The following is a 14,148-nucleotide window of genomic DNA, read 5'->3' as shown; positions in this document are numbered from 1 at the left end:
ACCGCGGATCGTCATCCAAAATGTAGCCCCCCCCCCCCCCCGCCAGATCGCGCGTCCCCACGGATCCGTGAGGTCCGCTCCCCTAGCCGTCCATGAGGCCACCCCGGTGATCGATCCCCCCACGAGGGCGGTCGCAGACTGAGTCCGCAACCTCCACCCGATGTTCCCGACAGCCGAACGTGGTTAGAATCACACCGTTGGGAAGTCGGACAGTTCTGCGTGGAGAATCACGGTGAGGGCCTCTGTCAATGGCCCCCTAGCGTAGATAGTGTGCGAGCCAGCCATTCTTCAGCAGCATCGGTCCCGATTTCCTCGTGAGCAGCTATTCTCCGTCCCCGCGCCCAACGCGATTTCGGCGCTGGGCTGCGGAGAATCCAGCCCCATATGTCTGGGATAGTCAAGCGAAAGAGCACCAATAAAGGAAACAGTGAGGAGGAGGGAAAAATAGACGAAAACTCTCTTTCCCAACCCCACCCTATATGAGTTTATGAGCAGTAAAAAAAATACTAGTGACAAGAAGAAAGGTCCTCCTGTTCTAGCACGGTAGTATTGTGGTTAGCACAACTGCTTCACAGCTCCAGGGTCCCAGGTTTGATTCCCGGCTTGGGTCACCGTCTGTGCGGAGTCTGCACATCCTCCCCGTGTCTGCGTGGGTTTCCTCCGGGTGCTCCGGTTTCCTCCCACAGTCCAAAGATGTACAGGTTAGGTGGATTGGCCATGATAAATTGACCTTAGTGTCCAAAATTGCCCTTAGTGTTGGGTGGGGTTACTGGGTTATGGAGATAGGGTGGAGGTGTTGACCTTGGGTAGGGCGCTCTTTCCAAGAGCCAGTGCAGACTCAATGGGCCGAATAGCCTCCTTCTGCACTGTAAATTCTATGTCAATTCTATGTTCCAGTGTGCATTTGATGAGTTGGGTGCAATGAATCGGATGAGGTAGAGCGCCTGCCTGGAAGAGAATCCTTCTGGTTTTCTGTCCAAGGCAGAAACATCTGTTCCAACATTACCTAAATCAGCATTACTGAGCATATGTTTTTAAAGACATGCACAGACACATTTCAGTTCAGGTAAAGTCCTGGGAAAACACTTTCACCATCAGATGACACAAAGGTTGGTGGAATTGCGGATAGCGATGAGGACTGTCTGAGGATACAGCAGGATTTAGATTGTCTGGAGACTTGGGCGGAGAGATGGCAGATGGAGTTTAATCCGGACAAATGTGAGGTAATGCATTTTGGAAGGTCTAATGCAGGTAGGGAATATACAGTGAATGGTAGAACCCTCAAGAGTATTGAAAGTCAAAGAGATCTAGGAGTACAGGTCCACAGGTCATTGAAAGGGGCAACACAGGTGGAGAAGGTAGTCAAGAAGGCGTACGGCATGCTTGCCTTCATTGGCCGGGGCATTGAGTATAAGAATTGGCAAGTCATGTTGCAGCTGTACAGAACCTTAGTTAGGCCACACTTGGAGTATAGTGTTCAATTCTGGTCGCCACACTACCAGAAGGATGTGGAGGCTTTAGAGAGGGTGCAGAAGAGATTTACCAGAATGTTGCCTGGTATGGAGGGCATAAGCTATGAGGAGCGATTGAATAAACTCGGTTTGTTTTCACTGGAACGAAGGAGGTTGAGGGGCGACCTGATAGAGGTATACAAAATTATGAGGGGCATAGACAGAGTGGATAGTCAGAGGCTTTTGCCCAGGGTAGAGGGGTCAATTACTAGGGGGCATAGGTTTAAGGTGGGAGGGGCAACGTTTAGAGTAGATGTACGAGGCAAGTTTTTTACGCAGAGGGTAGTGGGTACCTGGAACTCGCTACCGGAGGAGGTAGTGGAAGCAGGGACGATAGGGACATTTAAGGGGCATCTTGACAAATATATGAATAGGATGGGAATAGAAGGATACGGACCCAGGAAGTGTAGAAGATTGTAGTTTAGTCGGGCAGTATGGTCGGCACGGGCTTGGAGGGCCGAAGGGCCTGTTCCTGTGCTGAACATTTCTTTGTTCTTTGTTCTTTGATCAGTGGGCAGCTTTTAAAATAAACGGGTTAACACCTCTTTAAATAGCCGTGCAGGAATCTCATCCTGACACAGTAAGTGTTTCAATGGGAACTCATCATTTTGTGGTCTTGGGAGATATCATCCTGCAATTTATTGTTTCAAATTCGAGCTGATCGTCCAGGGCCCATGAAATCAACGGCTTAGCTTTGGAATGAATCGATGCCACATGTGGATTCTGACCTACCACACCACTCTTCACCTCAGAGATACAATATGCAGGGACCAGCAAACTCACTGGTCTTTACGAAACAAATTGTGTTTCCTCTGGCTGTGATGTAGTTGGTCCATGTGTGAAACAGAGGCAGTGAGGAGGGGAGGGCAGGGGTCTGCGGAGCTAACATTTTCATGTGTTCGGCAGCCAGTTAACAACTTAGTAATCCTTGCATCATCAAGTGACCTTGCCGACTCGAGAACCGCAGTTTAAAAAAACAAGCACTTACATTAATGGACAGAGAGAGAGGGTGATCACACTCCCCAAACAGGCACACGTTTTCATTATTTGCCACTTGTGTGGTCAAATATAATTTAATTCTGTTGTTATGAGGAGAGTCAGATGGCAGCATCGTCAAGTTACACCACTCCACTCTTGTTTCGAGGGGGAGGGCAGGACAAAATTAACCCTGGAGGCATATTTCAAAACAGAAAAGTGGTTCCTTAACTCCTTAGAATGAGAGAGATTTGCAGCAAGCAGCACGAGCATGGTCTGGCTCAGTGAGGTCTGCAAAATCATGTGGCTCACTGTGGCCTGGCCTCTCCCAGCCCTCTGAGATTGCTACAATCCAAGACATCTCCATCTCCAGCTTCCTTCATCCCATTACAGGCTGCCATGCCTTCAGCCGTACGAGCCTTCTCTGTGAAATTCCCCCAGAACCTTTCCACCTCAGCACCTCCTTTTAGATTTTCTGAGTAAACAGGTTGTGGCTTCAAGTCCCACTCTTCAGATGCCAGAGCACATAATCCAGACTGACGCCCAGTGCAGTACAGAGGGAGTGAAGTCCTGTCTGAGGGAGCACATGGTTAACTGAGGCCCATACTGATACCTCAACCAAAGTCACGCTAACAAATCATTTTGTCATTATCACATCATTGTTTGTGGTATCTTGCTGTGTGCAAATTGGCTGCCGGGTTTTTATGGAATAGGAGGCGGCCATCTGGCCCATGGAGTCTGCACCGACCCTCAGATAGAGCACCCCACCCAGGCCCATCTCCCCTCCCGTCTGCACCGACCGTCACATAGAGCACCCCACCCAGGCCCATCTCCCCTCCCGTCTGCACCGAGCCTCAGATAGAGCATCCCACCCAGGCCCATCTCCCCTCCCTTATCCCAGCAACCCCACCTAACCTACACATCTTTAGATACTAAGGGCAATTTAGCATGTCCAATCCACTTAACCTGCACATCTTTGGACTGTGGGAGAAAACCGGAGCACCCGGAGGAAACCCACACAGATACGGGGAGAACGTGCAGACTCCGCACAGTCACCCAAGGCCGGAATTGAACCCGGGTCTCTGGCGATGTGAGGCAGCAGTGCTAACGCGCTCTGCCACCCGGGTCTCTGGCGCTGTGCCACCTGGGTCTCTGGCGCTGTGAGGCAGCAATGCTAACCACCATTATACCGTGCCGCACTGTGTTTGCTAAATTCAAAAAACACTTCATTGGTTTTGAAGCACCTAAGGGCATCTGGGAGTGGCAACAGAAATGCAAGTTCTTTCTTAAAATCCACCTCTTTGGCCAGGTTTTGGTCAACTGGTCGAATATTTCCTCATGTGGTCAAATTTTGTAACAGTGCTGTGAAGCCCAATGAGATACCATGATGTTGTCTGTTGCTTGGAGCATGCGCGTGCATGGCCTGATTTGGCCGAAGGTCATTCTCTCGCTCTGTTATGTTCTTTCAAGACCATCGGCTATCAGCATTTATTATTTTTACAATCTGAATTCCAAGAATGGGAGCATCCGACTGTGAGGAGTGCTGAAGAATTCTGATCACTCATTCTCCTGCCAGTAACTTGGTGGAAGTTGGAGATGGGAGTAGGACGCAAGCGGAGGTGGGGGAGGGTGGAGGAGCGTCGTGCAGCTGATACAATCCCTTCACCACAAGCAGCTCGCTTCAAATCCAAAGCAGAGAGGGAGTAGAAACTGTGTGTAGAAACACACACACACACACAGACACACACAGACACAGACACAGACACAGACACAGACACAGACACACACACACACACACACACACACACACACACACAAATACAGCAGACCGTTGATCGAAAGAAAGGTGCTCCTATTTTCTATGTTTCTATGAATAGATAAATAAGAATGGACCTAGCTGGACGAGGGTAGAAAGCCGTTGATGGAAGATGGTGTGGTCAAATGTGTCAAACGGTGCAGACTAATTGAGGTGGATGAACAGAATAGTTCATGCAAACAGAAATTGAAAGGCAGAGTCTAATATCTTTCTGATTGGCTGTTGGAAGTCAACTGTACATCTTTGCCTGGTTTACTGCAGGAGAGGGAGTTAAAATGACCCCGTGTGTTGACACTTATCCCGGCCTCTTCCCCATATACGTTTTGCAGAACTGGTGATGGCATGTCCCCCACCATCATATACATGACAACGGGAATGGTTCAAAGTGAATTTGCGGCCTGGGCTCACAGGGTTTCCCCTGCTGCTGCATGATATATTAGTGTGGGAACTGTATAAAATTAATCTGTGCCCTGGGCTCACAGTGCACCCTCCAGGAATGCTGCTGTGTAGTTTGGAGTGCAGCTGTTTGAGAGCAGGAGAGGAAAGCAGCCTGCTGCTGCTCCACTTTGAGCCCGATTACTGCAATACGCAGAGTTCGCACACCACGAGCAGCTGGCACGGTACAGCTGGGGGTGGGGGAGAGAGGCGGTGGGAGGGAGGGTGTGGTGTGATTCATTGCTCCAGCTAGCTTCCAGACTATTTCTGTCAGTCCACATTACAGTTAAACCGGGGCCAAATTTTACAAATTGGAATTGAAATGGCATCAGTGAGTTTAAGCCTTGGACTGCCACATAAAATGAGAACCCAAATGAGAAAGCAGGGAAGGAAAGGGAAATAGAGTGTAAGAAAAAGACAGACAGACAGAGAATGAGAGGAGAGACGTGAGGGAGCACGAAGCAGAGAATGAGAGACAGCAGTAGGGAGAGGGGGACAGAGAGGCAGACAGAGAGAGAAAGCCCTCTGAGGGAGGAAAGAGAAAAGGAGCTGGAGAATGGAATAAATAAGACCAGAGGAAAACAAAACAAGAGAAAGAGCACGTGGAGGAGGCACATTTTCTGGAACACTAGGCTGTACTGAGTAAATGTAAATGTCGCCACAGTCCCATAGGACCACAGTCCCCTTTGAGAGAGAGAGCTGACTGGTGATGATTTAACCGGAGGGTCACCACACCTCAGGCAAGGGGCGAGGTTGAGACTGTGGACCTTCCTGAGTAACCTTAGCCGGCCGCTCCACATCACAAACCAGCCATCCAGCCATCTGAGCTGACTGACACACCACTCAAGTAGAATCCACCGGTAAATCATTTTGTCATTCCAAATGTGGATAGGTAGAGGCACCTTCAGCAAGACATCAATAATCCAGTTCAACGTTATCCCACCACCTGACTATATAGACTAACTTTTCAATGTCAATAGAGGAGGGCGGGAGCGTGACAGGTAATATCTGCTCAGGAGTGTGATGGGGAAAGACAGGTGATATTAGACTGCTAGCACACACTGACCCCCAAAAGACTTGATATTAACAATCAACATGATACCCCCCTCTTGAACTGAAAGTTTTGTCTATAATGTAGGACAACTCCAGCAACAAAAGATTAGGAATTGCCTCCTCTTTCACTGATCACAGCACATGGGTTACATTTGGGACTTGCCAGTAACTCTGAAGAGACTACAGAACACACACCTACAGTGAGGCTCCCAGGAAATCACTCATACAGCAGAATGGCTGCTGGTATAGTCAATATCCTGACAGAGACTGTCCTTCTGCAGTGAAATGAACTTCCTCACAATCCATCATCTAGATTCAGAACAGATCTAGCAGCTCAGAATGGAGCACCCATGAAGCGCTGTGTGCCATCAACAGCAGTAGCTTTGTAAACTCATGCTAAACCCCAGCTTTGACAAAATGTTCGCTGAACTCAAAACGTTAGCTCCTCTCTCCACAGATGCTAGACCTGCTGTGACCGTCCAGCATTTTCTGTTTTTGTTTGTAAAGCCATGAGTTGACATACCTCCCAATCGGCCATTTCCACCAACCCTAGTTTAACAAAGACTGCAGTAGAGTAGCACCAGGCAGACCAGAAAATGGGGTGTCAACCTGGAAAAGGTACGGTGCTGACCTCCGGTGGCGGCCAGGAGTGAGCGGTCGCACATTTGGTGGCTCCCGCTCAAGAGAATATGTTTTGGTCTTTTCCCTGCCTGAAGGGAAGAGGTACAGGAGTGTTTGTGGAAGGTGTTACCCCACTGGTGTGGCTGATGAATGGATCCAGGAACGAGGAGTGGGGGGAGAAGAAAAGAGCTGCTGGACCAGGAGAGTCTTTGTGCTGCACCACAGGATAAGATGGCAGAGGGCAAGGGAGCCACTCTGCCCGCCCAGTGGTCAAGGGAACAGCTAATAGAGTTTCTCAATGCAAAATTCAGCCAGCAGAGGTAGGAGGCCCTGGAAGACCTGGCCAAAGTGGTGGAGCCGGTTAAAGCCGGGATCAAGAGAGTGGAGCAGAGGCAGCAGTCCCAGGGCCGGGTGATCCAGAAACTGGAGGAGGCGGTGGGGGAGCAATTGGTCTCGTTGGCAGCTGAGGTGGGGTTGATACGGGAGACCCAGAAGAGGCTGAGGAGAAGGTGGAGGATCTGGAGAATCATTACAGAAGTCAAACTTCGAGGATCGTGGGCGTGCCTGAAGGCATTGAAGGTGCGGAGGCCGACACATACATGGACAAAATGTTGGAGAAGCTGATGGGGGGGGGGGGGGCGGGGGCCTTTGACCGGCCGCTGAAGGTTGACCAAGCGCACAGGGCACTGATGAGGCCGCAAGCGGTGAGCCGCCAAGGGCGATGGTTGTGCGGTTGCACCACTTTCTGGATAAGGAGACAATCCTCCGATGGGCGAGGCAGACGAGGATGTGCACCTGGGAAGGGAATGAGCTGCGGGTGTACCAGGACCTGGGAGCGGAGCTGGCAAAGAGGAGGCCGGGTCAAGGCTGCCCTCTTTAAAAAGCGGGTGAAGTTTGGAGTACTGTACCCGGTCCTCTGGGTGACTGTCTAGAAGTGCGAGTACTATTTTGGCATGCCAGAAGAAGCGATGGATTTCAGGAGGGACAATGGGCACATTTGAAAGCTATTGCTAATAAGGAATTGTCTTGTTAGTTGTCAAGAGAACTTCACAGCTCAAGTGAATTCTTGGGGGTACACGTGCAATGTCTCAGACGAGTGTTATTGTCCAGCATTCCAATTAAACCACGAGGCCTGGACACTTTGCCTGAACACTGGAAACGGCTAAAATCAAACTCTCTGGAGCTGGACGTCAGCGTTGGGGCTATCCCGCAACCAGAGGGGGAGTGTGTGGACCAGGGGAGGCCACCTGGGAACAGTCTCCCTAATGATCCTGGAAAGGGTCTGGTGTCTTGGGGCTCCTGCTGTGGCCGGGGGTGATTGTGCAGAGTGGGGTCTCCAGTACAACTGGCTCGGTGGATGGCACTCTGAGGGCAGGCAGGGTGGGTGGAGGGTCCCGCAGTGCAATTGTTAGGCCCTCTCCATCTCCGATTCCTTTCAGTAACCAAGATGGATGGTGTTGTTGATCCCACACTGGCAGTCCTCACGTGCTGGTGGCAGCCCAGGCGGTCAGATGCTGGAGAAGGCAGCAGCATCGTGCAGGTTAGAGGCAGCACCCCATGTGCAGAGGGCCGCCGCACACCCTGCAGACCTGGCCACCGATCAGGCCGAGGGGCAACCCAGATGGGATACCAGCGATGGCCCACGGTGCACAGGCGTCACTGGTCATTCGAGGAGATGACAGACAGCATGTTCTGCGGGAGGCCCTGTTTCAACAAGGAGACGGTGCGGCACCTGCGCCATGTCTTTGCAGACTTGGCACCTCGTGGAGGAGGAGGATGGCCGCTCCCGGTGGCCGAACGATGGTCCCCGCAGACCTGAACCTTCAAACAATGGGTTCATTCCAGGCCTCGAGCGGGGACTTGTACGGCATTTCCCAAGCTGCAGCCCACAGCCTGGGCAGCTGCCTATACATATTTTTTTTAAAATATAGAGGACCCAATTCTTTTTTTAGCATGGCCAATCCACCTACACTGCACAATCTTTTGGGTTGTGGGGCTGAGACCCACGCAGACACGGGTAGAAACGTGCAAACTCCACACAGACAGTGACTCGGGGCCGTGCTCGAACCCAGGTCACGGCGCCGTGAGGCAGCAGTGCTAACCACTGTGCCACCATGCTGCCCTGGCAGCTGACTATATTAACTCTGAGCTGGACCAAGCCCATCAATCAGGATTCCCAGACAGCAGGATTATCCACCATCACCAGGATGCACCAGGTCCAGGGGGTAATTGATGGTACGCATGTCACCTTGTGCACACTGGGGCATCAGGGAGTGCCCTTCTTAAAACAGAAGAGGTTCCACTCCCTGAATGTTCAACTCATGTGCGACCACTACCTCCGGATTATGCACCATTCCCAGGGAGTGGGCATGACAACCTGGGACCCTCCGAGATCCCCGGCGTCTTAGAGGACCACCCCAGGATGGTGGGCTGGCTCTTGGGGATAAGGGGTACCCGCTTAGGTCCTGACCAATGACGCCAGTGTGGAGACCGGAGGCCCGATATAACGAGACCATGTTGCCACCTTGCTGTGACTGAGCGGTGCACCAGAATGCTCAAACTGCGGTTCTGATGGCTGGACCCTCTGGTGGTGCCCTGCAGTACACCCCCCTGAGGGCCTCCCACTTTGTGGTGGTCTGCTGTGCCCTCCATAACCTGGCACAGCTGCGGGGGCGACGTGCTGGAGGAGGAAAAGGGACATGCGGCCTCGTCTGGGGGGGCGGGGAGCTGGAACACGAGGACGAGACCAGGGAGGAGCCGCTGGAGTAGCTGGAGGATGGAGGACAGGCGCCGGCGAAGGGCCAGGGAGGTCCTCACCCTCGCCCGCTTCTCATAGGACCAGGCTTTGTCCGTCAACTCTCAGCTCACCCACCCCCCCCCACACCCTGTGGCCTTTGATGCCCTGGGCTGGCGTCCTCTGGGGGGTCTGGAGTCGGAGGGCCTCAGCCGACTTACCGGTGTCACTGGCATCGCCATGCCACCCGGTTCTGCCTGCTGACCTGCAGACGTCAGGAGGGGGATTGAGGTGAGGTGGAGACCGCAGTTGTCTCCCTGGTGGCAGGCCCGGGTCGGCCTCCAGCACTCCCGCCTCCCAGACGGTGCCCGCTGGACTCTGGGGGTCTCCATGGGAAGGAGAGGCAGCTGGAGTGAGCTCCAGAGCCGTGTGTGTCATCTGGCTCTGCCAGTCCTGGCGCCTCCCTGTTACCTGCACCATGGTGTTGGCGCCCTCAACATTGGTCCTCAGTGACTGGGCTACGCTCTGCAATGCCTCAGCAATGTCCACCTGCATCTGAGACATGTCCCTCAACAACCTGAGGACTCCCAGGGCAACTCCCTCCTGACTGTATCCCACTGTGCCGGCCCCACTGTGCCGACACCTCTACTGGGTCTGTCCTGCCGGTGAGACCGGACAATCCCAGGAATGGTGATAGTGGCGCCTGGGACGTAATCTGTAAGGTATGATTCTGAGAGTACGACTTTGTCAGGCTGTTGCTTGAGGAGTCTATGAGACAGCTCTCCCAATCTTGGCACAAGCCCCCAGATGTTTGTAAGGAGGACTTTGCAGGGTCGGCTGTCGTCATTTCCAGTGCCTTGGTCGATTCCGGGTCCACCTGGTTTCATTCCTTATTTTAAAATATAAATTTAGAGTATCCAATTTTTTTTTTTCAATTAAGGGGCAATTTAATAATAATCTTGATTATTGTCACAAGTAGGCTTACATTAACACTTCAATGAAGTTACTGTGAAAAGCCCCTAGTCGCCACATTCCGGCGTTTGTTCGGGTACACAGAGGGAGAATTCAAAATGTCCAATTCACCTAACAACTCGCCTTTTGGGTCTTGTGGGATGAAACTGGAGTACCCGGAGGAAGTCCACGCAGACACCGGGAGAACGTGCAGACTCCAGAGACAGTGACCCGAGCTAGGAATCAAACCTGGGTCCTCAGTGCCGTGAGGCAGCAGTGCTAACCACTGTGCTACCGTGCCGCCCCTCCTTTTTGTTTTTTGTAATGCTTGGATGCAACCGAATGCCTTGCTAGGCAATTTCAGAGGATATTCCTATTTGTTACTGTTTATTTCCTATTTTCCCCATTCTTTTATTTTTGCTATTACCATTTTGATCCGTGGATGAGTAAGGGACCGAAGACTTTAATGCAGCCTGTATCTTTAACTCAAGCTGAAGCAATGGCCTGTATCTTTAAGTCAAGCAGGAAGAGTCCGGAAGGGATCAGTGTGACTCAGTTTGACTGACGGCCAATGAATTGGCTCAAATGTCTGTGTGCCCTGCCCGGTGGCCAGTGGTGATTGGTTCTGCTCCCACTGACATGTTTCTCCAAGGCTGGATGGAGTTTGTTTCAGTTTCGATTCTGCAAGCTGGATGGAGGAATCGAACCAACTCACTCCAGGAATATCCAGTTAATTCTCACCAAAAGGCCACTGTGAGAATCTGTAACTCTCTCCCTCTCTCTAGAAAAGGCAATGCCAGCAGAGACCAGGATCTGATAACTTTCTCCAAGAAGCCAGAGGCCTCTCTTGGAAAAGTTGTGAGTAAGATATACCGCCGAGCTGCTCAGAAAATCATTACTAGCTGTAGACCAGAGACTTTAAACCACACTCATACTGTGAAGAGAGTGCACTGAAGGACTCATCCTCTGAAGCAAAAATTCTTACTCTTTGACCTTAATCCTTATTAATTTTAGTCCTTTCCACCCCTCTGTATTTGTTTCTTGTGTGAGTGGGTAGTAGGTGGGACAGTTAAAGGGGGTGGTCGGTTTGCTTGCTTGTTATCCAGCTGCATGTTTAATCTTTATTCCTGATATACATAAACAGTAATTGTGTTTCAACTTACAAACCTTTCAAACATTACAAAGATTCCAGGGCTTTTTATAAGAATTATTGGTGAATTGACTTGTGTTGTGACTCTGGGGCCTGTGGGGTTGGAAGTGGTCGTGTACTAGCCCAAGGTGGCGTAACAGTGTTTCAGAGTTAATCACATTGCTGTGAACCAGGTGGGCTTTACGACAATCGATTCATGGTCATCATTACACTTTTAATTCCAGCTGTTTCCTGGAGGTGATGGTGAGCTGCCTTCTTGAACCACTGCAGTCCCTGTGGTGCAGTTACGCCCAGTGCTATTAGGGAGGGAGTTCCAGGATTTTGACCCAGCAACAGTGAAGGAATGGTGATAGTGTCAGGATGGGTGAGGGGGACCTGCAGGTGGTGATGTCCCCATGTAACTGCGGCCCTTGTCCTTCTAGGTGGTAGAGGTCACGGGTTTGGAAAGTGCTGTCAAAGGTGTTTTGGTGAGTTGCTTCAGTGCATCCAGTAGGTGGTATATACAGCTGCTACTGTGTGTCAGTGTAGGGAGAGCGGATGTTGGATGTTTGTGGATGAGGTGCCAATCAAACGCGGCTCCTTTGTCCTGGATGGTGTTGAGCATCTTGTGTGGTTGGAGCTGCACTCACCCAGGCAAGTGGAGAGTATTCCATTACACCCCTGAGTTGTGCCTTGCAGATTGTGGAGAAGTTGTGGAGAAGACCTGACGGGCCGAAAGGCCTTATTCTGCTCCTATATCTTATAGTCTTTTGGGGAGTCAGGAGGGGAGTTACTCTCAGCAAATTTCTAAGCCGTTGCAATTTGTGAATGTGGTGGAATACGCCCCAATTGCCTGGATGAGTGCAGCTCCAAAACACTCGAAGCTCAAAAGCATCCAGGACAGGGGCAGCAGAAGCATTGTAACATTGCCTCCTGCAATTTATCCGAATCACATATCATTCCAACTTGGAAATATATCGCCATTCCTTCACTGTCGTTGGGTCAAAATCCTGGAGCTCCCTCCCTAATAGCACTATCGATGTACCTACACCACATGAACTGCAGCTGTTCAAGGCAGCAGCTCACCACCGCCTTATCAAGGGCGATTGGCGATGGGCAGTAAATGTTGGTCTAGCCAGAGATGCCCACACCCTGTGAAAGAATTTTTAAAAATCCAATCGGGGCAGGACACAGGGATTGCTACTTGCTAATATTTGATTTGATTAAAGTTAACCTGGCATCAGTTACCATTTCAATCTCACGTGAAACACTTCAGTCTTTTCTGATGGTGAACAAATTAATTTGGGAAAATGCAGGATCTTTCTTCAGATCTTACCGGGAGGTCGCAGAAGCGATCCTGTCGACTGATGCAGAGTTGAGAGTCTGAAGGTCGGGGTGGGCAGTGCGTTTCGGGCTCAAGTTTTTGTTTGAGGTCTGAAGGTTCGGAGTGGTAAACATGTTTCCTCTGCTTAGTGCTCCACTTGCCAGGTTCATGTTGGATAACTGTGAGAAAAATACATTCACAATGAGGGCAACATTATCAGCTGACAAGTGCACACACCAGCCGATATTTTGATACACTATTAAAATACTGCACGCAATAAAAAAAAGAATGAGACAAAATAGATGTATCTATGTGGGAAATGGATGTATTGTCAAACTGAAGCGCTTTTGAACACAGAAGCCTTTTTTACCCCCTACTAAGACTTGTGAGATTGTGAAGTTTGCTACTAATATTAGGGACTAAAACAGAGACCGTGCCAACGGTATCTGTTTCCAACAAAAATAGGAAATGTTGGACAACCTCAGCAGGTGTGACAGTATCTGTAAAAAGAGAAGGGAGCGAATGTTTCGGATCTGGATGACTCTTTGCCAAAGGTATTTGTTTCCAGATAGGTGAGTCGTCCCCTAGAATTTAAGCTCTTTTGTGGTGTACATCACTAGGTCAAGGTGATTGAAGTAAACGGCAACGGGGGAGTCCGATGAGTTCATAAGAAAGACGTTTTTTCAGCATAACAGCAGCAGTTATACGGACCCGGTTACACATCTCCGGGTCCTCACTCCTGTCTGTGACCTGTTACACTAACTCACAGCCCAATTGGTACTAGGGAACAATCATCTCCAGCAGGATGAGTCTCATGCGGGTTAGAACATTCCTCCCCCTGCCCCAAAGTCTGAAAACTCACTCAAAAACGACCAAGAAGAGGACAGAGAGAAAAATCTGACAACAAAGAGGACAGAAAAACCAGTACAACAAACCTCAATGGCCTGACGACAACACAAAAACAAGCTTTTCTGGCCCAACAAGGTGCCACAAAAGCGGGGGAACAGGACGGACCGGCGTACAACCTGCCAAAGCGGGGGAGCAGGACGGAGCAGCGTATAACCCGGCAAAGCGGGGGAAGAGGACGGAGCAGCGTACAACCCGCCAAAGCGGGGGAACAGGACGGACCGGCGTACAACCCGCCAAAGCGGGGGAACAGGACGGACCGGCGTACAACCCGCCAAAGCGGGGGAACAGGACGGACCGGCGTACAACCCGCCAAAGTGGAGGAACAGGACGGAGCAGCGTACAACCCGCCAAAGCGGGGGAACAGGACGGACCGGCGTACAACACGCCAAAGCGGGGGAACAGGACGGAGCAGCGTACAACCCGCCAAAGCGGGGGAACAGGACGGACCGGCGTACAACACGCCAAAGCGGGGGAACAGGACGGACCGGCGTACAACCCGCCAAAGCGGGGGAACAGGACGGAGCAGCGTACAATCTGCCAAAGCGGGGGAACAGGACGGACCGGCGTACAACCCGCCAAAGCGGGGGAACAGGACGGACCGGCGTACAACCCGCCAAAGCGGGGGAACAGGACGGACCGGCGTACAACCCGCCAAAGCGGGGGAACAGGACGGAGCGGCGTACAACCCGC

At 51.2% G+C, this 14,148-nt stretch overlaps 1 protein-coding gene across 4 annotated transcripts in view; it reads right to left on the bottom strand.

Moving 5' to 3' along the window:
- The window catches only part of ttll5 (tubulin tyrosine ligase-like family, member 5), a 602,008-nt gene that overhangs the window by 284,766 nt on the left and 303,094 nt on the right, over positions 1 to 14,148 (bottom strand). For all 4 annotated transcript variants that reach the window (XM_072494443.1, XM_072494444.1, XM_072494451.1 and 1 more), the window contains one exon: positions 12,562 to 12,728. In XM_072494443.1, the coding sequence (XP_072350544.1) occupies positions 12,562 to 12,728 (167 nt within the window). The remainder of the gene's footprint in view (positions 1 to 12,561; positions 12,729 to 14,148) is intronic.

The sequence above is a fragment of the Scyliorhinus torazame genome, chromosome 2 (genome assembly GCF_047496885.1).
Source record: "Scyliorhinus torazame isolate Kashiwa2021f chromosome 2, sScyTor2.1, whole genome shotgun sequence".
NCBI classification, from domain to species: Eukaryota; Metazoa; Chordata; class Chondrichthyes; order Carcharhiniformes; family Scyliorhinidae; genus Scyliorhinus; species Scyliorhinus torazame.
This window is presented reverse-complemented; position numbering and strand designations above follow the sequence as displayed.